The sequence below is a fragment of the Linderina pennispora genome, assembly GCF_002104995.1.
Source record: "Linderina pennispora strain ATCC 12442 chromosome Unknown DL89scaffold_3, whole genome shotgun sequence".
In the NCBI taxonomy this organism is placed as follows: domain Eukaryota; kingdom Fungi; phylum Kickxellomycota; class Kickxellomycetes; order Kickxellales; family Kickxellaceae; genus Linderina; species Linderina pennispora.
In genome coordinates, this window is record NW_024468251.1 from 1,088,831 (window position 1) to 1,109,404 (window position 20,574).

General features: G+C 55.2%; 12 protein-coding genes across 12 annotated transcripts; 6 read left to right on the forward strand and 6 right to left on the reverse strand.

Annotated features, from left to right (window-relative positions):
* Window positions 1–553: 553 nt before the first annotated feature.
* On the reverse strand, window positions 554–1,621 carry DL89DRAFT_110420 (uncharacterized protein). The gene has a single exon (XM_040883100.1). The coding sequence runs from the start codon at window positions 1,470–1,472 to the stop codon at window positions 777–779; it is 696 nt and encodes a 231-aa protein (XP_040745655.1). The 5' UTR covers window positions 1,473–1,621; the 3' UTR covers window positions 554–776.
* DL89DRAFT_110421 (uncharacterized protein) lies at window positions 1,622–3,535 on the forward strand. Its single transcript, XM_040883101.1, has one exon. It carries the CDS (start codon window positions 1,771–1,773, stop codon window positions 3,400–3,402), a length of 1,632 nt encoding a protein of 543 aa, XP_040745656.1. The 5' UTR covers window positions 1,622–1,770; the 3' UTR covers window positions 3,403–3,535.
* A 1,205-nt stretch (window positions 3,536–4,740) lies between these two features.
* DL89DRAFT_321310 (ankyrin) lies at window positions 4,741–5,524 on the forward strand (the record flags this gene model as incomplete). The annotated part of the gene is made up of 2 exons (XM_040891273.1): window positions 4,741–5,474; window positions 5,509–5,524. 2 exons carry the CDS (start codon window positions 4,741–4,743, stop codon window positions 5,522–5,524), a joined length of 750 nt encoding a protein of 249 aa, XP_040745657.1.
* On the reverse strand, window positions 5,503–6,064 carry DL89DRAFT_265843 (uncharacterized protein). Its single transcript, XM_040886845.1, has 2 exons — window positions 5,791–6,064; window positions 5,503–5,735 (listed from the first exon to the last, which is right to left on the reverse strand). The coding sequence occupies exons 1-2, from the start codon at window positions 5,933–5,935 to the stop codon at window positions 5,572–5,574; spliced, it is 309 nt and encodes a 102-aa protein (XP_040745658.1). The 5' UTR covers window positions 5,936–6,064; the 3' UTR covers window positions 5,503–5,571.
* DL89DRAFT_312100 (uncharacterized protein) lies at window positions 6,045–7,939 on the forward strand (the record flags this gene model as incomplete). The annotated part of the gene is made up of 2 exons (XM_040890985.1): window positions 6,045–7,185; window positions 7,287–7,939. The coding sequence occupies exons 1-2, from the start codon at window positions 6,276–6,278 to the stop codon at window positions 7,937–7,939; spliced, it is 1,563 nt and encodes a 520-aa protein (XP_040745659.1). The 5' UTR covers window positions 6,045–6,275.
* Window positions 7,940–8,376: 437 nt separating this feature from the next.
* DL89DRAFT_277690 (glutaredoxin) lies at window positions 8,377–9,127 on the reverse strand (the record flags this gene model as incomplete). The annotated part of the gene is given in 2 exon segments (XM_040889458.1): window positions 8,377–8,676; window positions 8,696–9,127. The coding sequence occupies 2 exon segments, from the start codon at window positions 9,125–9,127 to the stop codon at window positions 8,377–8,379; spliced, it is 732 nt and encodes a 243-aa protein (XP_040745660.1).
* A 343-nt stretch (window positions 9,128–9,470) lies between these two features.
* Window positions 9,471–10,354, forward strand: DL89DRAFT_282346 (uncharacterized protein; the record flags this gene model as incomplete). The annotated part of the gene is made up of 2 exons (XM_040889681.1): window positions 9,471–9,657; window positions 9,738–10,354. The coding sequence occupies 2 exons, from the start codon at window positions 9,471–9,473 to the stop codon at window positions 10,352–10,354; spliced, it is 804 nt and encodes a 267-aa protein (XP_040745661.1).
* A 334-nt stretch (window positions 10,355–10,688) lies between these two features.
* Window positions 10,689–12,558, forward strand: DL89DRAFT_265844 (uncharacterized protein). The gene has a single exon (XM_040886846.1). The coding sequence runs from the start codon at window positions 10,709–10,711 to the stop codon at window positions 12,506–12,508; it is 1,800 nt and encodes a 599-aa protein (XP_040745662.1). The 5' UTR covers window positions 10,689–10,708; the 3' UTR covers window positions 12,509–12,558.
* Window positions 12,559–13,297: 739 nt separating this feature from the next.
* On the forward strand, window positions 13,298–15,283 carry DL89DRAFT_265845 (zincin; the record flags this gene model as incomplete). The annotated part of the gene is made up of 1 exon (XM_040886847.1): window positions 13,298–15,283. One exon carries the CDS (start codon window positions 13,298–13,300, stop codon window positions 15,281–15,283), a length of 1,986 nt encoding a protein of 661 aa, XP_040745663.1.
* DL89DRAFT_265847 (uncharacterized protein) lies at window positions 15,052–17,559 on the reverse strand. Its single transcript, XM_040886848.1, has 5 exons — window positions 17,409–17,559; window positions 17,150–17,378; window positions 16,918–17,118; window positions 16,339–16,850; window positions 15,052–16,313 (listed from the first exon to the last, which is right to left on the reverse strand). The coding sequence occupies exons 1-5, from the start codon at window positions 17,532–17,534 to the stop codon at window positions 15,504–15,506; spliced, it is 1,878 nt and encodes a 625-aa protein (XP_040745664.1). The 5' UTR covers window positions 17,535–17,559; the 3' UTR covers window positions 15,052–15,503.
* A 111-nt stretch (window positions 17,560–17,670) lies between these two features.
* Window positions 17,671–18,812, reverse strand: DL89DRAFT_265848 (uncharacterized protein). Its single transcript, XM_040886849.1, has 4 exons — window positions 18,559–18,812; window positions 18,294–18,515; window positions 18,154–18,237; window positions 17,671–18,121 (listed from the first exon to the last, which is right to left on the reverse strand). Exons 1-4 carry the CDS (start codon window positions 18,784–18,786, stop codon window positions 17,894–17,896), a joined length of 762 nt encoding a protein of 253 aa, XP_040745665.1. The 5' UTR covers window positions 18,787–18,812; the 3' UTR covers window positions 17,671–17,893.
* Window positions 18,813–19,229: 417 nt separating this feature from the next.
* DL89DRAFT_265849 (uncharacterized protein) lies at window positions 19,230–20,340 on the reverse strand. The gene is made up of 2 exons (XM_040886850.1): window positions 19,819–20,340; window positions 19,230–19,796 (listed from the first exon to the last, which is right to left on the reverse strand). The coding sequence occupies exons 1-2, from the start codon at window positions 20,302–20,304 to the stop codon at window positions 19,248–19,250; spliced, it is 1,035 nt and encodes a 344-aa protein (XP_040745666.1). The 5' UTR covers window positions 20,305–20,340; the 3' UTR covers window positions 19,230–19,247.
* Window positions 20,341–20,574: the final 234 nt, after the last annotated feature.

Genomic DNA, 20,574 nt, shown 5'->3' on the forward strand with positions numbered 1-20,574 from the left:
TTCACATCAACCTTCACACTGGCGACAAGTTCGTGGTGGCCCTGCCGTTTGCCGTGGAGCGCGCATACGCCCTGCACATCGGCGTGCTGGTGCAGCGCAAAGAGAGCCCGGGCGTGCGGCTCCCAATGGTGTTCAGTCCTGCTGAGCCCGCTGGGCGAATTCACCATGCTCGGGCTCAGCCGCTCCATGCACGTGCAGATGCGGCGCTCGTTTGCGCTCAGCCCCACCGAGAATGGCCAGATCACGGGCTTCACCGACCAGACGCAGACGATGCTGGACACTGCTGTGTCGCGTGCCGACCGCTCGATGCAGTTTGTGCTGTGCTTTGACTCGGACAAGCTGCTGTTGTACCGGTGCACGGCCGCATATGCGTCACCGGCGGCCGACGATGAGCCCGGGCGCAGGGTCGGTGCGGTGAGACGCAAGAGCCTGGCGATTCCGCAGCGATCGGCGCAGCTCGTTATTGGGACGGGCGTCGGTCAGCGAGTCGCCGGGCGCGCAGCTCGACGCATTCTGGGAGCACCGGCAGATGCGCGCCGAGGTCGTGGTGCATTTGTGTTGGCGCTGGCGCGGCTCGGATGACGCGCAGATGTGCGTTGTGCAGGCGCTGGACGGCAGCGATATCGTGTGCGTGATGAGCCGCGGGCTGGCAGTCGGGCTGGACACGAGGAGGTTCAGCCAGGTGTTCCGTGTGCCGGCCACATCCATGGCGGCGGTCGAGGCGACCAGGCCCGGTATGGACGATCTGGCCGTGGTCAGCGATGGCCGGCTCATGCTTATGTGCGGTGGACCGGAGCCATTGGTAGTGCCGGGCAGGAGCGGGGATTGCGCGGATTGTGCGTGCTGAAGGCCCGGTGGTGGTGGTGCAGATGGCGGATGGAAAGGAAGCAGCACTCGCCAGTGTCCATTTCCATGACGCGCCTGTCGCGCTCCATCATTGACGCGCTTGTCGTTTGCGCTTGCGCGTCCAGTCTACGCGAAACTGCGGCATGCGATGCTTTCTGTCCTGCAGGAGGCCGGGACTGCCGATGACGAGCTGGACTGGCCTGCTGCAGGTGCTTGCTGATGACGAGCTGCATGTGCCTGCTGTTTCTGCTGTTATGTGGCTGGTCTACGAGGACATGGCGACTGCATGCATTTGAGCCGCGTCCAGCGACTGCAAAGACTCGAGCGTGGGCTAGTGCACCTGGGCATGCGGAATACCGGGCATCTGGCTGTGCCAGGGTTCGCATCCTGGGCAGTGCAATTGCTGAATGGCAGTCCGACCATGGAGCGGTATCCAGACCTAGACGCGATCTCTGTTTCCGATGCGCAGCCAGTCGCTGGCGCACGTGACTCGCTGGCGATGCTGCGGACAGTCGGCGAGATCCTGTGGCATATGGCCACGCAAGGCGATCTCTCAGTGACTCTGGCGCCGCTGACTGCCCCGCCGGTACGCTTGGCGCCAGCATTGCAGTGGCTGGTAGACGCATTGCTGGAGATGGCGCGCCAGAAGAGCCAGATGCAGTGGCCGCCGGAGCTCCTCAAGCTTTTGGGCCGCCACGACCTCCTCAAGCTGCTGGGCCGCCACGATTCTGCTTGCCAGCACGCACATGCCATCTGCGATCCGGAAGAAGGAGCTGCTGACGATTGCGCAGCTGTGTGAGCGCGCAATTGAGGGCAAGGAGCCGGAGCAGGACATGATCATGGCGGTGAAGAGGCAGGAGATTGCCAGCGCGTGGTTTGCGCGCGACCTGCGCGTAGACGAAGTCTGCCGGCTGCTGCACAGCGATGTGGATCTGGCAGTGGACGTGTCGCGGCTCGAGTCGCCGGAGGAGATCCGCCAGACCAAGGATACTCACCTGGGGCTTGTGGCCAAGGCGCACCCTCGGCCTGCCAGTCTCCCAGGCCCTGCTGGTGTTCAGCACGCAGCCGCTGAACGAGCACGACGCGCTTCCGGTCCGCCCAGTGGTGGTGTCGGCGCGGTTCCGCGGCAATCGCATCAAAAGCACATGGACGCCAGCCGAACCGGACCTGTGCTGGGCGCAGTTCCACAATGGCGTGGCCAGCGCATTGGCGCTGGACCGCGACCAGGTCGCCAGGGTGCATGCATCGTGGGTATTGCTGAACCGCCCCGCGGATGAGCCGGTGGGCTTGCCGGGCGAAGAAGACAAGGTGCGTGATCACCGGCTTCTGCGTGCTTCGCATGCGGGCGTATTGCTCGGCCTGGGGCTGGCGGGCGCTGGCCCGCTGCGCACCCTGCCGCCATGGCAGGCGTTCCAGTACCTGAGCGCGCGCGACGGGCTGACGTCGGTCGGCTTCCTGCTGGGCACGGCCTGCGCTGCCCAGGGCACCGGCGACGCGCAGGCTGCCAAGCTCCTGTCTCTGCATATCCCCAGCCTTTTGCCAGCGGGGGCGTCTGAGCTGATGCTGCTGTCGCATGGCACACGTGCTGCTGCCATGCTCGGCCTGGGGCTGGTCTATGCGCGGTCGCAGAATCGCCGCATGGTCGAGGTTGCTCTGCGCGAACTGTCCATGTGCCGCACTGCCCCGGCCGAGGACCACTCGGCGCGTCTCGATGATGCTGATCCGGCTGAGAGCTCCCGCGAATGCTACGCCTTGTCGGCTGGCTTTGCCCTGGGCCTGCTGGTGCTTGGCCAGGGCCAGAGGACCGAGACCCTGGCTGACCTGAATCTGCTCGACACGCTTTCGGCCATGGTTGGCCGGACCGTCGGCGCTGTGGGCGCAGAGAGCGAGCGCACCGGCCGGCCAGGCAGCGCAATGCCAAGCGCGCATGCTATGCCTGGCGTATCGGATCTCGGCCCGGTTGCCGCCCTGGGGCTGGCATTCCTGGGCACAAACTACCGCCCGGCCGCCCACCGCCTAGCACTGCCTTCAACGCTGCAGCTGCTGCGCACCACCGATCCCTTCGTGCTGCTGTGGAAAACGCTAATGCGCTGCCTGATCATGGCCGATGCAATCACGCCCACTGCTGCCTGGATCGAATCAACCGTGCCCATGCCAGAGTCGCCGGAGCCGGATCTGGTGCGCGCGCGCCTGCACATTACCTCTGCCGCCTGCTTTGCGCTGGCAATCAAGCACGCGGGCTCCGAGGATGCAATGGCACTGCAGACGCTTTTGCAGTATTTCGACCAACTCCACGCACTGGCCAAACGCCCAGCCGCCGGCTACGAAGCCCGGTTGACGCGGGCTTCGGCGCAAGCCTGCCTGAACATTCTGTGCATTTCCTGCGCCCTGGTGATGGCCGGCAGTGGCAATATCGAAGTGATGCGGCGCCTGCGCTGCCTGCACGCGGCCACACCCATGCGCTCGTACGGCGACCATATGGCATCGCATATGGCGCTGGGCCTGCTGTTTCTGGGCGGCGGCGCGCGCCTGACACTGTCACTGCAGCGACTTTAGCATGGCAGTGCTGCTGATTGCCATGTTCCCGCGCTTCCCGCGCTGGCCTGCCGACAACTACGAGCATTTGCAGGCGTGGCGGCATCTCTGGCCACTGTGTGTGAGGGTGCGGGTCTTGCTGGTGCGCGATGCCGGCACCGGCGAGTTGTGCCGGAACGCCGAGATTGCCGTGGCCGGCAGGGATGGCGAAATGGCGCCGTGCCGGCGCATCCCGGATCTGGCTGATGTGGAGAAGGTGCAGGTGCGTGTGTCCGGGTATTTGCCTCTAGATATTGACTTCAGCCATGAGCCGGCGGCCAGGGACGCACTGATGCAGCACTGCACGCTGTATGTGGTGCCCCTGGCACGTCCATTGCCGCCTCTGGGCCTGACGCCACTGCGCTTCGAGCGCTGGCTGAGCAGAGTCCCCCAGGCCGTAGGTGCGCTTGCCGCAAACCTTGCCAAGGGCGCCAATGCGGGCTCGGCCGTTGATGTGCTGGAGAATGCGCGCCAGCTGCGTGTCTGCGTTGCGGCGGCCAGGCACCCGAACTTTGCGCTTTTGCGCAAGGGCTGTGCGGAGCTGGATGTGTTCCACTGGCCAGAACGCGTTATCCTGGCTTGGGCCGATATCTACGCGAATGTGCACAAGCTTGCCATGTCCGAGCATGCGACTCGTGCCCTGACCACATATTGGTCGAGTCCCGATGCCGCGTCGACTATGGACGACTCTGACCACACTGCTGTTGCCCTCATGTACGCTGTACTGGATTTGCCAGCGCCTGCGGTCGTTGCCGAAGCCACAAAGCAAGTGCCGCTAACTGATCTCGTCAACCACCACCTTAAGAAAAAGCCTTAGTAATGTTTATTCCTCCCCAAGTGGCTTTATTGACTTCAACATATTTGCCCATCATATATTGTCGGATTGGCATTCCCTTTTGGATTCCAGGTGGCACAGCAATGTGTAGCTGACGCATCTATAGGTGAACCACAAATCACTCTCATCAGGAGATAAAGAGTAGAGACATATAGCGAAGAACTACCTTGTATGCAGCTGGAGCATCTGCCTAGGACATTGCGATTCAAAAAATAGTATACACCAGGTACACCATTGCAAACAGACTCAATAGGCAGGCTATGCACTCACACCGTTCTTGCCCAGCCTTCCAGGCATGCATGGCATTTGCCATAAGCCATGTACTACAATCTGAAAGTATTCACTATTGCTGATCGGCCTGTCGAGTGGTCAAACGCTGCTCATCCTACACCCCATTTCTCCTGTGCATTCTACACATCCCCTGTACTACTGTTTCCATTTAACCAAGCTCGCATCACTCAGACATATCCGCGATGGCGACAATGATGACTGAACTTCGTCTCTTGCCGGCACAGCGGCTCCACAAGGCTGTGGCTGAGAACGACCTGCAGACACTGCACTGGCTAATCGACAACAACAAGATAACCGACATCCAGAACAAAAGCGCCGATGACAACGGCTGGACATCCCTTATGCTGGCAGCACGCCTGGGCCACAAGGAGATTGTAAAATACCTGCTGGGCCTGGACCACGATAACGAAGTGATCTCAACAGACTCGTCAGGCAACACAATCCCGATGGTCAGCGCCAAGTACCGACACGAAGGGATCTGCCTGCTGTACTTGAACAGATACCCGCAGACCATGTCGGAGATCAACCGCGATGGCAGCAGTGCAATTAACGAGGCAGCTCAAAACGGAATGAACCGCGTTATCACCTTTATTCTGGACCATGGCGGCAATGTCAACCAGCGCGATATCGAAGGGAACACACCGCTGCACCATGCTGCGTCGTGGAATCAGTTCAAGACCGCCGTGCTGCTGTTGGAGCGCGGTGCCCAGCCCTCGCTCAAGAATCACAAGGGGTATACCGCTGTCGACTATGCGTACTCGTTCAAGCTAGAGAAGCATATGCGTGAGGTCATCAAGCAGCTCCAGGCGGCCAACAGCGGCAGCAGCAGCAGCAACAACACAGCAGCAGCAACAGCCGCAGCAACAGCAGCAGCAACAGCCAGGATCTCAGCCACAAACGCCATCAGCGATCACAAGTGTCTCTCCTCGTACACCAGTCCTCGACACCATCTTGGCCCACAGCTCATCACCAAGCTAGTGTTTATCGTATATTTAGCCTCACCCATCCTACAACACACTAGCAGCCTAGTCCACCCGCAGCGCCGTTTTCTTGTTCTGCTTTACTGCGTCGTCGATGCTTGCGATCAGCTTCGTGTAGTAGCCCTTGTTCGACACCGGATCGGTGATTGCCTCCGAGAGCTTGTTCTCGGCCCGGTACTTACTCGACACGAGGTTCTCGATCGCCGATACTTCCTTCTCGACCACAGCAAGTCCCCTGGTTCAGCTGGTCGCCGTGCAGCGCACTCAGCTTGTCGAATTTGTTGGTCATTTGCCGCTTCAGCACGTCGCGGTAGCTGTGTGTCGGGCGCAGCTTGTCGGCTGGCCACAGACTGACTGCCCGCGAGTACGCCTTGTATAGTTCGCCGAGCTTTCCGGTGTACTTTGACATTTCGAATGGAGCGCAAAAACGAGTTGGTATAAAAATTTGGAGTTGAGATAAACAGGGAGTTGGTTGCAGTAATTAATGGGCCCAAGTGTTTCTGGATCGCTCTCAAGGACATCAAAGCCTGCCCGCCCCGCTGCGGCACACACAAAACTCCCTCACCAGGTCTTTTTAAGGGCCAAAGCCAATTTCGAAATCCCCTCTCTGCCCTGTACCATTCCACCCCCTTTCTATCTCACCCTCTTTTCGTGTTAAAAAAGGTCACCATACCGAACAACAATGCTACAGGAAATTGACGACGCTCTCAAAAACCATAGCGGTGCCGACTTCATTGCTCGGCTGCTCGATGAGGAAACCAAAATGGGCGCGCTGTCAGATAGCGTGCTCTTGGACAGTGCCAGCACGGCTCCAGATCAGCGCCAAAGAGCTGGTATTAGACATCTACGGCAAGCTAAGCAACAGCTTGGGTGACCCAGCTGCACAAGACTACATACACATGCTGCAAAGTCGGTATATTCTGGTCGGCGCGACACTGTTTGATCTTGCCCGAGTGTTCGGCACCGCCCAGACGCAGCAGGTCGAAGGCGTCCTGGACCAGCTGTGTGCCAATGCACCGTGGCTCCTGTCCGAGATCGAGGCCGCATATGATCTGCTCATGGAGCAGCTGACCGAGTTTGAGCGCAGGTACACGGGCTCAGGACTGCCAGAGTCCCTCGAAAGAGTCTGTCGTGATTTGCAGCTGCACCTGGGAATAGCGCAGAGCTGGCGAGGGCTGGCCGAGGTGTGCATTGCTGCGGTCATGGTGCTGGCCCAGGACAAGCAGTGTCTGCTGCGGTTATCGCGCGTATACGGCACAGTGACACATCTAGTGGTTGGCCTGGAGCGCAAGGCCATGGATGCCGAGGGTAAGGAGACATATGGCAGAATTGTCGAACTGGCCAAGAAACTCAAGTGGCAGTGGTGCAGCCTGGCGTTCCACATCTGCCGGCTGTTGCTCGACCCGGCCGGCGAGCAGGCCAAGCACCGGAAGGTGAAGGCTGAGCTGTCGGTGGCCAGCGGCTCGGCTGTGTTCATGGAGCTGCTGGACAGCATGGAGACCCAGTTTACAGAGCTAGTACCATTCAGCAATGCGCCAATCCTGTTCGATATCGAGTTTGGCTTCGGACTGCGGCCAATGCTCCGGCATGCTGCGGGGTCATCGGGGGACTTTGACGAGGCACAGCTCGACTACATCATCATGTCGATCGACCAGCTCAGTTGACATGTCCGACCCCTTATACCGGTATGGGCTGGTGTCGCTGCAGCAGCGGATCCTAGATGCGCAAGCGCCGGTGGCTGACTATGGGACAGGATGCAGGAGCGCAGTGGTCCTCGGGTAACGACACAGAAGCTACAGCAAACGATAGCGCTATTGATGCCGAGGTAGTTGCGCAGGTACAGGAGCTGATCCCCGATCTGGGCGCTGGGTTTGTCCGCGCATGTCTTGCATACTACGACCTCAACCCCGAGGCAGTTATCATGGCCATTCTGGAAGACAACCTGCCGCCGTCGCTGGCTGGGCTCGACCGGACGATGGCCGACACACCAGTGGCCACTACTGCAGCCCCCACCACAGGAATCCCGAGTACCGCAGCAAGCGTTGCCGACGAATCCGCAGCCGAAAGCGATGCTCCGACGGCAGAGCACAGCGCGTTGGATGCGCGTCGCAATATCTTTGACAACGACGAATTCGACATCTTCCGGCGCAACACACTCGACTGGTCGCGCGTGCATCGCAAGAAAGCCGATGAGCAGACCGACATCAATGCGGGTGACCATGCTGTCAAGAGCCGCATCATGGAGATTGTGCAGCGCATTGAAGAGGACGACGAGTACGACGACACGTACGACGACACCGTCCAGGACAACGCCGTAAACGATGCACAGGACGCCGACGAGTTCATCGATGCCAGCAAGAAGCGCGGGCTGCCTGAGCCAGCAGCGCACAAGAGCGATGGCGCACCAGGCTGATCCGACGCGGGCCTGGGAAGAACTGCTGGTGCGCCAGTTCATCTCTGACCCGTCGGTGTTTGAGCGGAAGCGCGAGGCGCGCACGTCAAAGACACGCCAGAGCCTGCGTGCGCAGACGGGCTTGTCTGACGAGCAGCTCGAAGGGTGGCACATCATGTTCCTGCGCAGTCCGCGCAGACAGCAGGCTGTTGACCGCTTTGGATGGCAAGGCGAGCAGGCAGCAGTGCCGGCATCCGCCAAGAAGCAGCAGAATAGCAGCAGCGGTCCTGCAAGCGGTCCGCCTGCAGGCAGCGCTGATCGAGACCGCCGGAGGAAAGAGAAAAACAAGGCCAAGGTGGCCAACCACCACCGCAAAAACCAGCACGACCGCAAGATGCGCGGCGCAGTGCCCAAGGACTAAGACCAGCTTTCTGTAGTCAAAAGTAGACCATGTTGCATTATAAAGACAGTCTGAAAACGGCGTACATTAGCCTCCAGCCTAGTCGGCCTTGGATACCAGCCGGGATCATCTCGGCCAGCTCACCAGACTCGATCATCTCTGTGACAATATCGACGCCGCCCACGAGCTCGCCCTCGATGTAGAGCTGCGGATAGGTGGGCCAGTTCGAGTATTCCTTCAGGCCCTGGCGCACCTCCTCGTCGCTGAGGATATCAAAGTACCCGTACTTGATGTTCTGCTCATTGAGCATGTTAATGATTTTCTTCGAGAACCCGCACCTGGGCTGCGCTGCCGTGCCCTTGATGAACATCCATGACAGGCGCACGCTCCACCAGCCCCTTCAGCCGTGTGTTCAGATCCTGCTTGATCTCGGCCGGCGCCTCTGCGCTGTTGCTTGCCTGCGCGCTGATGCCGTTGGCTGCTGCGCAGTTCTTGGCCACCTGGTTCACGATCTCGGCCACGTTGACGCCGTCGACGCGCCCCAGGATCTTTGCACCCCTGGCAATGATCACTGTGGGCACCGCCGAGATCTCGTATGCCTCGGAGATCTCCGGGAACTCCTCGGCTTCCACCTTGAAGAACGTGGTCTTTGCGTATTTGGCGCCCAGCTCGTCAATGACGCCGTTGACCTGCTCGCACTGCACTGCCCAGTCTGCCCAGAAATAAATGGCGACTGTCTGCGCATTCTCCTCGAGCTTTGAGCGCAGCTGTGTCTCCTCGGTAAGCTTGATGATGTTGTCGTTGGACATCCTGGTGTGTGTATGTGTAAGAGTAGAGGAAAAATAAGAATGCGGTGTGAGAGAGAAAGAGCCGGGTCGCTGGACAGAACAAAAATCTTATGACTAATCCGCCTGGATTGCCCAGCGGCCCGCTACGGCCCGGCGATGGTGCAATTGCATGAGGAAAATTATCCCGCAATTCCTGATCCGCAATCTGATCCGCAATCAATTAGTGACGTACGCTCCATGCAGCGCGCTACTCGCGGTTCCAGCCAGCCCGTCGCATTTAGCCTCTTGCCTTGGCTGACAGTTCAAATTTCATACACATACACACAGCACTCCTACTCTACATATCTACGCACACCCAGTTACAATGTCAAGGGCACTGAGCGCAAAGGAACTCACCGCGCTGTACGAGAGCACGCGCGCCGCTATGGATTCGCCGAGCCCGAATCTCGACACCCTCCGGTCCCAGCTGTCCAAGCTGAAGGTGGGGCTGGTTCAAATTGCCATGCAGAACAGCGAGGTGGCGACAGACACCTCGTACCTGCTTCTAAAGCGTAAGTGTACCCAATGAGCGTAACCAATGCACTGCATTTGGCCACAAACAGTACATTCAACATATTGCGCTCGCGTGTAGGCAGTGCACTGGAACTGGGCGCAGAGTTTTCAGTAAAGGTCGGCGATATCCCCGCGTTTGAGCGCTACATGGCACAGCTGGAGTCGTACTACTTTGGAGACAACCTGGGCCTGGAGGAGTCAAAGGTGATGTACCCGCTGATCGGGCTGAACCTGCTGCGGATGCTGTCGGAGAACCTGATCGCAGACTTCCATACGACACTGGAGCGTATTGACCTCAACCAGATCCTGAACAACGAGTTTGTCGCACACCCGGTGAAGCTGGAGCAGGCGCTGATGGAGGGCAGCTACAAGAAGGTGTGGCAGGCGCGCGCCGAGGTCCCGACGCCTGAGTACCTGTTCTTTGTGGACATCCTGATGTCGACTATTCGCAATGAGGTTGCGTCGTGCACAGAAAAGAGCTACGCGAGCCTGCCGCTGGACGACGCCAAGACGGTGCTGTTCTTTTCGAACATGGATGAGCTGCTGACATTTGCGCAGGAGCGCGGGTGGGATGTCAGCCCCGCGGAGAAAAAGGTTACGTTCCCGTCACACGTCGAGAATATGCGTGTGTTCCAGGGCGAGAGCATCATGCACCAGACGTTGAGCTACGCACGGGAGCTTGAGCGCATTGTCTGAGCTGCCCGACAGAGTAGACTCTCCTACACCCCCTCTTTTTTATGTCACTACCAAAAACCGTATCTTATTGGGCTCTACTGGCCAGTGTGCGTGCAATGTATGGCATATGCCAGATACGTCAGTGTGCATTGATGCGGTCCACAGAACCGCAGCTGGAGCCTTTGCTGTGACTCAGAACTATCTCTATGAAGAGAAACGATGATTGCCATGTGGGAAGGCAGAGAATTACCTTTTCATGTTCCGCTATTTGGGTGCAGTATGTTTTCCTGGGACCACCAGCTATAAAAGCAGCCGCGGACCAAGCGCTCCTTCGTCTGCATCTTTGCCACAATCGCCATTTTATTATTCTCTATAATGCCAGCACTAGCTCAGAATCTCCCGTCGCTTGTCCTCAGACAGACCTTTTACCACGCCGTGAATTTCTCTGATAATGACTACGAGTCAGCCTTGGACGTCAGCCGTGCACGCCAAACCAGCCTGCTGGTATTCATGGCGGTGTGTCAGCAATGGAGGTACTCAGCCACGAGTCTGCTCTTCAGCACTGCTTCGCTCTGTGGCTTGGAATACACTGGTGACTCGGACTCGATTGCAGACGCATATACCCAGTTCAACACGATGGACCATGCTTTAAAGGCCGGTGCCAAAAACAGCATCAAGTCTGTCGAGATGATTTGGAGTCTTGACGACATCGCCAATGGCCGTGCACTTGACGTGTTCAAAGCTGGAACTCTGGAAAACCAGGTGCTAAACGCAACCAAGGCTGCTTCTTACACCTTCATCCTCGGCGAGGGGAGTGGTATACTAGACTCGCCTAGCGCAGCAGCAAAAGCTCGCGAATTCTGCCAGGCGATACACTCCACGTTCCCGAACGCGACAACTGTTGATTTCCAAGGGTTTCTTTCATGTGGTACCGATATGACTTGCCCGTTCATGTCAACGCTCCTGTCAGGGTTGCTGGAGAAGGCAGATACTGTTCTCGCACACCTTGATACGATGTACGACTTGTCTCTTGATACCGGTGCCATTCTATCTAGCAGCAGCCGCTCACTTCGTAAAATTGCATTCAAGGACACTGAGATTACTGCCTCAGGCATTGAAGCCATTCGCTGCCAGTCTGAAACTCTAGAGCACCTGGAGCTCACAGTGGAGTATCTCTCCAACCTTCAGGATATTCTGGTATCTAGCAACGGGTCGCCTGTTGTTTACAACAAACTCAAAACTCTGATCCTCGAGGGTGGCCACTCATACAGTCCACCACTATCTGACAAGCTGCAGAATCTAGACAGTGTGCCATTCCCTGTCCTCGAGAGACTCAAATACAGCGTGGAGGAGCTGCCTATGCAGGAAATCACACTGAGAGGAAACGGTGCAACACTTCGGGAACTGGCGCTTCGTCTGGATACAGATGATATGAACACACTTTCGGAGCGCGGTATATTCGACATCGATCGGTTCCCAGCACTGAAACACCTGGACTTAAGTTGCGAGAACCTGTCTGGGGAATGCAGTGTCCACCCTATCACTGCTGCTCTGACGATGGGCCGAAATGCCACACATATTGTCTCTGCCGGTTATGAGGATGTCGGCTTTGGTGCGGTTGAGACTGACTTGAACTATCTCAGCCAGAACATACAATCAATCGATTGCCGTGACCTGATTCTGACACTTGAGGATACTGTCCGTCTTATCAGAATGCTGCCTTCCCTTCGCAGGCTTCAAGTCGGCATGCAGGAGTCTAGAAACCCTGCAGATTTCAATGGCCCGCACACCTTTTGCGCTGGCAAGTGCACCGCAGGGACTGGCCTGTATGACGACAGCAATTGGTGGTCTGCGCCGATATCGATTTTCGATTTTGTCGTTCACCACATCGATGCCATTTGTGCGGATATTGGCGATATAGAACTGATGTTCAAGAAAGTCTACCCCTTATCGACCCGCTCAATAACTGTGGGTGTCTCGCACATGATGCTGGGCAGCTGCATGATGCAGGCAGCCAGAGCTATTGTTTCCCTGGCATTACTCTGCCCCGACATTCGCTTTACCAACACCCCGCTAATTCCTACGATGTATTCCGGGCCAACAACTATGAGCCGCTGCGAACTTGAGCAGCTAGAGGCATTCAAAGCGACCGAGGCAAAACTGAGGTCACAATAACCTTATTCATTTTGCCTTTTGCCGGCATAGGCCCAATATATAAGGTCCACTAGAATTGCATAGATCTTCTGTTGTTTTACTGTAGAACTGAGTGAGATGAATATGCGCTAAATCTACGCTAGGAACCAAACCAAAATGGTATTAGCTACATGAATCTAGTTCTTCTACAGCAGACGTAATCCCAGTTAGAAGCAGGTTTTATGTCAGAAATGCTCAGCATCACTCCAAATGTGGAATGTGTCCAGGTTCACCTTTGGGCATCGGATTCCTGTACACGATATGGATGGTCTGGCACGTAATTTTTCAAAAAGCTATGCTGTGCCACTACTATTCGACAAGAAATAAGTACAACTGGCAGAGGCATATAGATCCGCCTCTCCATCCATAACCACTTCATATCGATAAACTGAAAAGGATAATAAAATAACTTCGCCTGCAGTGCGTCACATATGCATCTCAGGCCACCAGTTTGATAACCACAAGCCAAGCGAAATGAAAAAGTATACCAGGTTTGAAGGGCAATAAGTGGCCTGGGAAGAGGAGCATTCTACTCTTGATCCAGAGGATTACGCACCATTTGTTGAACCATATGCCTGCACAGCCGTAGTCGCTCGATATGAGGACAGTAGATGCGCCAATGCACCAGCTGAAAGAACCGGGCCAAAACAAGCCAAGAGCATGGACGAGGTAGGTGACATCAGCGCTTAACTCGCCCACATAAAAAGCCAGTTTCTTTTCCATTTTGCGCTCTCACGCCTCTTCCTTTAGCTTTCATCCAAATTACCAAACATGACCGCTACTACCAACACAATTGCCATTGATTTCGCTGCGTATACGCCTGAGACTATCATTGACGGAACCAAGTCCCTGATTGCAAAGGGTGAGCAAGTCTATGGTGCCATAGCCGCCGAGCCCAACCCCACCTTTGCCACTGTGGTCGTGCCATTTGCGCAGTTCGAAAATCAATTCGACACGGGAATGGCTACCTCCAACCTCCGGTTCATCTCGCCCGACGCTGCCGTGCGCCAGGCTAGCAGCGATGCTGGCCAGCTGCTGGAAGATTTCGAGACCAGGTCCGGCATGCGTGCCGACGTCTTCACTGCCATCAACACCGTCTTTGAAAGTAAGGCCGAGATGTCCCAGCTCGATGCCGAGGATGCACGCCTGGTCGGGTACATCGTCCGCAGGTTCCGCCGCAACGGCCTGGCGCTGTCCCCTGAGGACCAGGGGAAGCTGGCGGCAGTCAAGAACAAGCTTACCGAACTGAACCTGCAGTTTGCCAAGAACTTCAATGAGCTTGAGGGCCAGGAACTGTTCACTCGCGAGGAGCTCGCTGGCTTGCCAGAGGACTTTTTCGCCGGCCGCGAGACCAAGACCGAGGACGGAGTCGACAAGTTTGTCGTCACAACAAAGTACCCTGATGTGGAGCCCGTGCTGCAAAAGGCGCATTCTGCCGAGACCCGCCGTCGCATTTTTGTCACCAACGACGAGCGCGGCGCGGCAAACATCCCACTGATCAAGGACGCTGCTAGGCTCCGCATTGAGGCCGCAAAGCTGCTTGGATACAAGACCAATGCCGAGTATGCCCATGAGATCTGCATGGCCAAGACGCCTGCACGCGTCACCGAGTTTGAGGCTAGCCTGCTCAACCGTCTGAGCACGGCTGGTGACAGAGAAATCGAGGATATCGCTGAGCTCAAGCGCCAGGACTCGCCTGATAGCCCCAAGGTGCTTGCCTGGGATGTCCCCTACTATCTCAACAAGCTCAAGGAGACCCGCTACAACGTCGATGAGAACAAGGTCCGCCAGTACCTCCCTACGGCACACACTATCCGCCAGGTGCTGGACTTTTACGAAAAGCTGCTACATGTGCGTGTGCAAAAGGCAGACATTTCTGTCTGGCACCCGTCAGTCGACGCCTACGAGGTGACTGACGACGAGTACGGATTCCTGGGCCATATCTACATTGATGCCTATCCGCGGCCGGACAAGGAGAACCACCCGTGCACCATGGCAATGCGCTCTGGATTTGTGAATGCTGACGGTACTCACCACTTCCCTGCTGCCATCCTGATCACCAATCTGTCCAAGGGCTCTGGCTCACAGCCATCATTGATGTCTCACAACGACCTGAGGATTGTTCTGCATGAGCTTGGCCATGTTTTCCATGGCATCTGCCTGAGATCCAAATACGCTCTGTTCTCACTCATGTCTGTCGAATCCGACTTCATCGAGACGCCATCCCAAATGCTCGAAAATTGGGTATGGCAACCTGAGAGCTTGAAGCGCTTCTCCAGGCACTATGAGACCGGGGAGTCTTTGCCTGACAGTCTCTGCAATACTGTCATTGCTGCTAAGAACGTCGGTGCCCCCATTGATGGCTTACGCCGCATGTACCAGAGCCGGTTTGACCAGACCATCCACAACACCACCGATTTGGAGTCGGTTGATATCACCCAGTTGTACTCAGATCTGCGCCGCGACATTGGCAGACTCGATACCGGCGACCTTGTTCTCCCAGCAGCTGGCATCTTCAACCACATGATGTGTGGATATGACGCCAAGTTCTATGTATACATGTGGGGCATGGTGTTCTCTGCCGACATGTTTGCTGCGCGCTTTGCCAAGGAGGGAATCGACAACCCACAGACTGGCAGGGACTACCGTCGCGAGATCCTTGAGCCTGGTGCCACCCGCGATGCTGCCGATTCGCTCCGCGCCTTCCTGGGCCGCGACCCTGCTGATGCTGCATTTTTTGAAGCGCTCAGGATTTGAAGTGGACAGAAGTCGCTCCATATGGTGCCTGTGCCCGAGTTCTTCGGGTCAGTACCACCAAGCATGATGCAGCCCTGCTTGATGACCAAGGAGCCCCAGCCCATGCCAACGACCAACACCCAGGGATTAGGAAGTCATGGAGAGGGTGTTTGCCACATTGCCGCTGACCAAATCTTGTAGCGTACACAGTGATATTATTAGCTGGTTTGCAATCAAGGATTTATTGCCAAACCTGCTGATGCCGAGCCAGCCAGAAGAGAGTTGCAGACACTGGTACAAAATCCACAGAGTATTCTAGCACAGGAAACTCATCCAAAAACGACATGGCCTTGGATGGGTCAAACTCCACTACCCCATGCCCTCCTTCCTTAGTGTCTATGAACAGGCTCCGCTGACAACGTCTAATTGTTGGGATTAGCGCCCTGCGACGTTTAAAGGGCTGCGTATAGAGTTTCCACATAAGCCTCTGCGTGATATTTAACTCCGAGTTCGTGCGTTTAGGATATCGATAATAGCCATTCTCGGTGACCATCTTTGAGTCTCTCATTAGCAATAAATGAGCCAAATCTGTGCGCAACTGTCGCACCAGCTTGTGTAGTTTGGATGCAGATTTATCCATATATCGGGCCAGCCCTTGTTTCGCTAACCTCGCTCGTACATCGCTGAGCATCCCATCTGGGACAAGTAGCCTCTGAAGCGATGGCAGGCCGGAGACAAGAATGCACATAGAGCCGAAATCTGGGATAGTTGGAACTGCTGTTATACTGGAAAACAGACACAGCACCCTGATGCTAGTGCTCCAGATATGAGAGCCAGGCATACTGGAAAGTGAATCTGGTGCAGAGCGATAAATTGCTCCAACAACTAGCCAGCGAAGGAGTGGTAGCTGCGGCAATATACGAACGAGTTCAGAAAGATACACTGGGAACCGAAGGAAGAGCTTCTCGAGTTTTGTCCATCGAGGGTACATTGGAAGCCGGACTGGAAGGCTGGTTGGGATAACCACTTCAGCATAGCGAGTAGTGGATTGCTGGGAAAATAGTTCTAATGGCAACATTTCTGACGAAGCTGTTTTCCTCAGCAGTACCAGTGTAGGTGGAGACCCAGAGCGTGATTCGGGGTTTGTTTAAGAGGAGTGGAGCATCGAATGCATCCAGTTTTTCGAAAAAGAAAGAAATGACTAGCTCATCGACCGGCGAGTCTTTAAAAATGGAGGAAAGGCAAGTGCTGGTATAAGGGTGATTCACGAAATGCAGGGCACGAAGCTTGGGAAACCCCACTTCCGTATTGCCGTTATATGCTGGTTGAACAGGCAGTTTGGTCGATTTTTTGAAGTATACCTTCAACTGAGTTAGGTTTTCAAAGATCACCATCCTTGGAAGGGCGCCTTGAAAGATGTCCCATGTAAAGTCTAGCTCAAGACTGAAAATTGTCAGCTTGACAAGAGAGGGTGCAAAAACTTTTGGAAGAGAAGAAAGGCTTCTTCCTTGAAGATTCATATAGAGAGCTGAAAGATAAGGCGCAAATGAGGTATGTGAAAAGCTGTATGGCTCAAATGATGGCAGGACTCAGTGCGGTTAAGCGCGGCATGTAGAAATCCATCAGCCTTTCAAGTAGATGCTTAACCTCAGGACCAAGATTGGCACTAGTTGAATCATAAGCAAGCGAGGAAATACTTTGGAGATGCTGTGTGATATATGTGAAAGTGTCGTTTGTTAGAGTGTCCATATCTGAAGCTTCGCTCTGAATGGAAGCTGAGGATGGTTGAGGAGGGGGAGTTTCAATAATGTGTAGATCAGAAACTGAGTGCCAGGCTCCTTTGCCAAAACTCAAACCTCTGTAATATTCTGGCGATGTCGGCAACACTAATAGAGCACCCCATTGCCCAGATGTAAACCCGGTCGACTTTGGAATAGAGGCCAGCATTGACAATATACGGAATGTTTGTTCTCCACAGTTTTACGTCGCTCAGGCTATATTGGAAATATTTGCCTTTTCTCAGAAGTCTGCTGGTCGAGGAGGTCTTCATAAATCTATAGGGGAGATTCGGCCAGGGGCAATAGCAGAAGATGTATATTGCGTTTCCAAGGAGGCTCTGCACACAGTGTTTCCAGTGCCGACAGACTCTGCTGAGATATACCGTCACATAGTAGCGGAGGATTCCATTTTTCTGAAGATCTCCAATAGAGTTGAGGTAGATTGCAAATACTCTAACGAGTGTACGCTTGTCTAGGTGTCCAAAGCCCGACATGAATGCAAGAATTCGAAGAGTGTGGATAGCAAGCGGAGATGAGATGCAAACTGTAGTGTTTGGGAGACTGCAAGTGTATGCATAGCACATGAAAATCCCTTTCGAATGACGCCCTAGTCCAACTGTGGTACCACTGCTCTCATGAATGTATTTCTACTATCTGCATTTAATCAGCACACACGGTTTGGAAAGTGATTGATACGTACGCTGAGTGTGTCTACAGCTTGCTCTGTCCGGCAGCCATGGCCTTGAATGAAAACACCGATCTGAGAGTAGTGTAGACTTTGTCTCCACGCATGATCTTTGCAAAGACAGTTATTGACTGGCTGACTTCACTCTCGACATGAGCGTAGATCACATTATCCAGTACTTTCGATGGGCATTGGGCTCTTGTACGTGATGTCCCAATGCACTGCGCTAATAGACTGGCCTGTCAGTAGCTGGAGTAGCTTCCTTGACGCAATGTAAAGGACAGTACCCAGGACTCCGCCGTGCACGTAAACGACAGGCCCGGTGAGTTTAGGTCCAAAGTTCAGTACAGTGGCGATGGACTTTTCAGAGCGGACTGAGTGAGCCGGCAGGTTGTGCTGACAGCGTTGTGTGGCAGAAAATTCATGACGGAGCAAAGGTCGCTGAGATCGGCAGCCTCCAGGCTCACAGCATCAGGGACACCCAGTAGCGGTGAGGGCACAGTAATCACCGGCTCAGGCAGCAGATTTGTTCATGATGCTAGTCTTTGCAACCAGTACGGTGACAAACACGCCGCGAACAGCGATGATTTGTGGTATTGTTCTCGGCATCGTGAACTGTGGCACGGACAGTCAGCGTGTTCTGTGACGAGCTCTCGATCTTTGCCTCAAAAAAGAACGAGCGTCCCGCCAGAGACTCGCCAGTTTTTGTGATCTGTAGATTGACAGTAAACCGAATGCTCGCGCCCTTGTCCTGGCTGCGGTGCTTTGCGATCCATTCTGAGAACTCTCCCTGCCATATCATCAGCCAGTGTAAAGAGCGTCGTATCAGAAACTACCAGATCGGCCGGCAGCTTGTCCCGGCTGAAATTCCACATGCCAACAAGGCGCTCCTGTTGCGGCGAGAAAAACTGCTTGTGTGTATGCATGAATCCCTCGTTGTGGAAACGGTCGATAACCTGTGCGTCGTTCGGCCCCCACAGTGAGTGCAAAGGGGCGGGGATTAGGTCGGTGTATGCGTCAATGCGCCTCTGTATCGCCGGATGCAAGTTGTGTGTGTCCATCGTAAGCTGAAGCAAAGAGATAACAAGAGAGATAAACGCAGCTCTGAGTCCAGAAGCGGAGGTTGCTTAGCTTAAATAGCCCAGCGGGAAAACACGTTTCCCGGATTCCATACCCATGCACCAGGCTGTGCTGCCAGTGATTTCTGGAACATGGACCCAGCCATAGCCAGAGTTTTTCTTGCTGGGTGGTGGGCACGGGCGGCACGGACAGCACATGCCCCCGGCGGAATTTCTTTATCGGAAAATGCTGTTATTGGCGCACTGACTAATCCGAGATTGCAGATCGCGCATTTACCAGAACGCATTTGAATGAACCACCCGCTGAGGAACCCTAACTTCCAGCTGGCTCGAATTCCGGAATTCATCATTTCACCTGCCAGCCAAGACGAGCCACACCAGCTCTGACAGAGTGAAACTACCGCACATGCCAAAAACCATCAAATGTCATTACATTACGCCATTCAGGCATGTGAAATACATATTCTATAGTTGCTCTGTTCGACCTCCAGCTTGCCCAGGGAGAATACGGTCGTCAAGGTGGTAAAGACCTTGCTGCCGCGCATAATCTTGGAGAATATTGTCACCGACTGAGTAGATTCGCTCTTAACCTGAGCGGTGATGACATTGTCGATGCTCTCGATAGGCACCGGGCTCTTGTATGTGATGTCCCAGTTGACCGCATTGGGGTCCTTGCCAGTGAGCAGCTGGAACAGCATTGCAGCTGCATTGTACAGTACTGTACCCAGCACACCGCCATGAATGTAGATGACTGGGCCAGTCAGGTTCGGTCCAAAGCCCAATGTCGTGACCAGACATTTTGTTGACCGACTGAGCGCTCCACGGTCTGTTGTAACGGAATTGTGTGGCAAAAAATCCATCAAACGGCTGAGCGTTGCGAGCTCTGCCTTGGACAGGCTCTCTGCATCAGGAGCATCCAGAAGCGGCGACGGGACTGTGTGCTCAGCACCAGTGGCTATCCCGCTTTTCTTGATAGACATGTCAAATGAGACCTGACAGGAACGTCCCGCGCACCACGATCAGTTTTACGTTGGTCTCAGCGTCAAATACTGCAGCTTCAATGACAGCAGTTTTGTCGGTATTGGAGGACATCCAGGCTTCAAAAAAGAACGAGCGGGCGGGCGGTGACTCTCCAGTCTTGGTGATATTCAAGTTCACTGTGAATCCACCGGCACCCTTCTTCTCGTTATCCTGCGGGCGGCTCTTTGCAATCCATGTCGCAAGCTCGGCAGTCATATCGTCGCCTAGCGAGTACAAAGCTGTTTCGGGAATTGCCATGTCGGCCGGGATCCTGTCCCGGCTAAAGTGCCAAAATCCGACAAAGCGGTGCTGCTGTGGCGAGAAGAACTGCTTATGCGATGCCATGTATCCATCGTTGAGGAGATTATTGACGAATTGCGTCTCGACGTGTGGCCAGAAAGCGTGCAGCTTCGCGGGGACAAGATCGGTGTAGGAATCGATGCGCTTCCGAATCGCTGGGTGCAGTATCAATGCAGTCATAATGGGGGAAGGGCAAGCGGCGCAGGAATAAGAGCTTGGTGTGAAAGAGAAAAGAGCCAGATAGACCACACGGAGCGGACTTGCTTAAAAGCGTGTGGGACGGGCGCTAAAAGCGACCGTAGAAGACACGTGCTGCTGCAGAACAGGCGCCGGCGTGCCCGACCAGCTGGTTCCTCGAGCCCCGGATCAACAGTCCCAGAAATTTAGTTAGATCGCAGGAGCGGGTGTTTCTCTATCCCTGGCAGAGCTGACGTGGCAGACAAATATCCT

Bases quoted from the DNA above. Each gene is read 5' to 3' on its own strand.
- DL89DRAFT_265844 (XM_040886846.1), top strand. From the start codon at position 10,709: ATGCCAGCACTAGCTCAGAATCTCCCGTCGCTTGTCCTCAGACAGACC.
- DL89DRAFT_110421 (XM_040883101.1), top strand. From the start codon at position 1,771: ATGTGGATCTGGCAGTGGACGTGTCGCGGCTCGAGTCGCCGGAGGAGA.
- DL89DRAFT_265849 (XM_040886850.1), bottom strand. From the start codon at position 20,304: ATGACTGCATTGATACTGCACCCAGCGATTCGGAAGCGCATCGATTCC.
- DL89DRAFT_265843 (XM_040886845.1), bottom strand. From the start codon at position 5,935: ATGTCAAAGTACACCGGAAAGCTCGGCGAACTATACAAGGCGTACTCG. The intron at 5,736-5,790 runs GTGCGCTGCACG...TCGAGAAGGAAG, and splicing joins CAACAAATTCGACAAGCTGA to TATCGGCGATCGAGAACCTC.
- DL89DRAFT_265847 (XM_040886848.1), bottom strand. From the start codon at position 17,534: ATGTCGGGCTTTGGACACCTAGACAAGCGTACACTCGTTAGAGTATTT. The intron at 17,119-17,149 runs GTGTTGCCGACA...AATATTACAGAG, and splicing joins GGCAATGGGGTGCTCTATTA to GTTTGAGTTTTGGCAAAGGA. The intron at 16,851-16,917 runs GTCCTGAGGTTA...AACCGCACTGAG, and splicing joins TTCAACTAGTGCCAATCTTG to TCCTGCCATCATTTGAGCCA.
- DL89DRAFT_110420 (XM_040883100.1), bottom strand. From the start codon at position 1,472: ATGCGTCTACCAGCCACTGCAATGCTGGCGCCAAGCGTACCGGCGGGG.
- DL89DRAFT_265848 (XM_040886849.1), bottom strand. From the start codon at position 18,786: ATGGACACACACAACTTGCATCCGGCGATACAGAGGCGCATTGACGCA. The intron at 18,516-18,558 runs GTTTCTGATACG...ATGATATGGCAG, and splicing joins AGCTGCCGGCCGATCTGGTA to GGAGAGTTCTCAGAATGGAT. The intron at 18,238-18,293 runs GTTTGTCACCGT...CTGCTGCCTGAG, and splicing joins ATCATCGCTGTTCGCGGCGT to CCGGTGATTACTGTGCCCTC.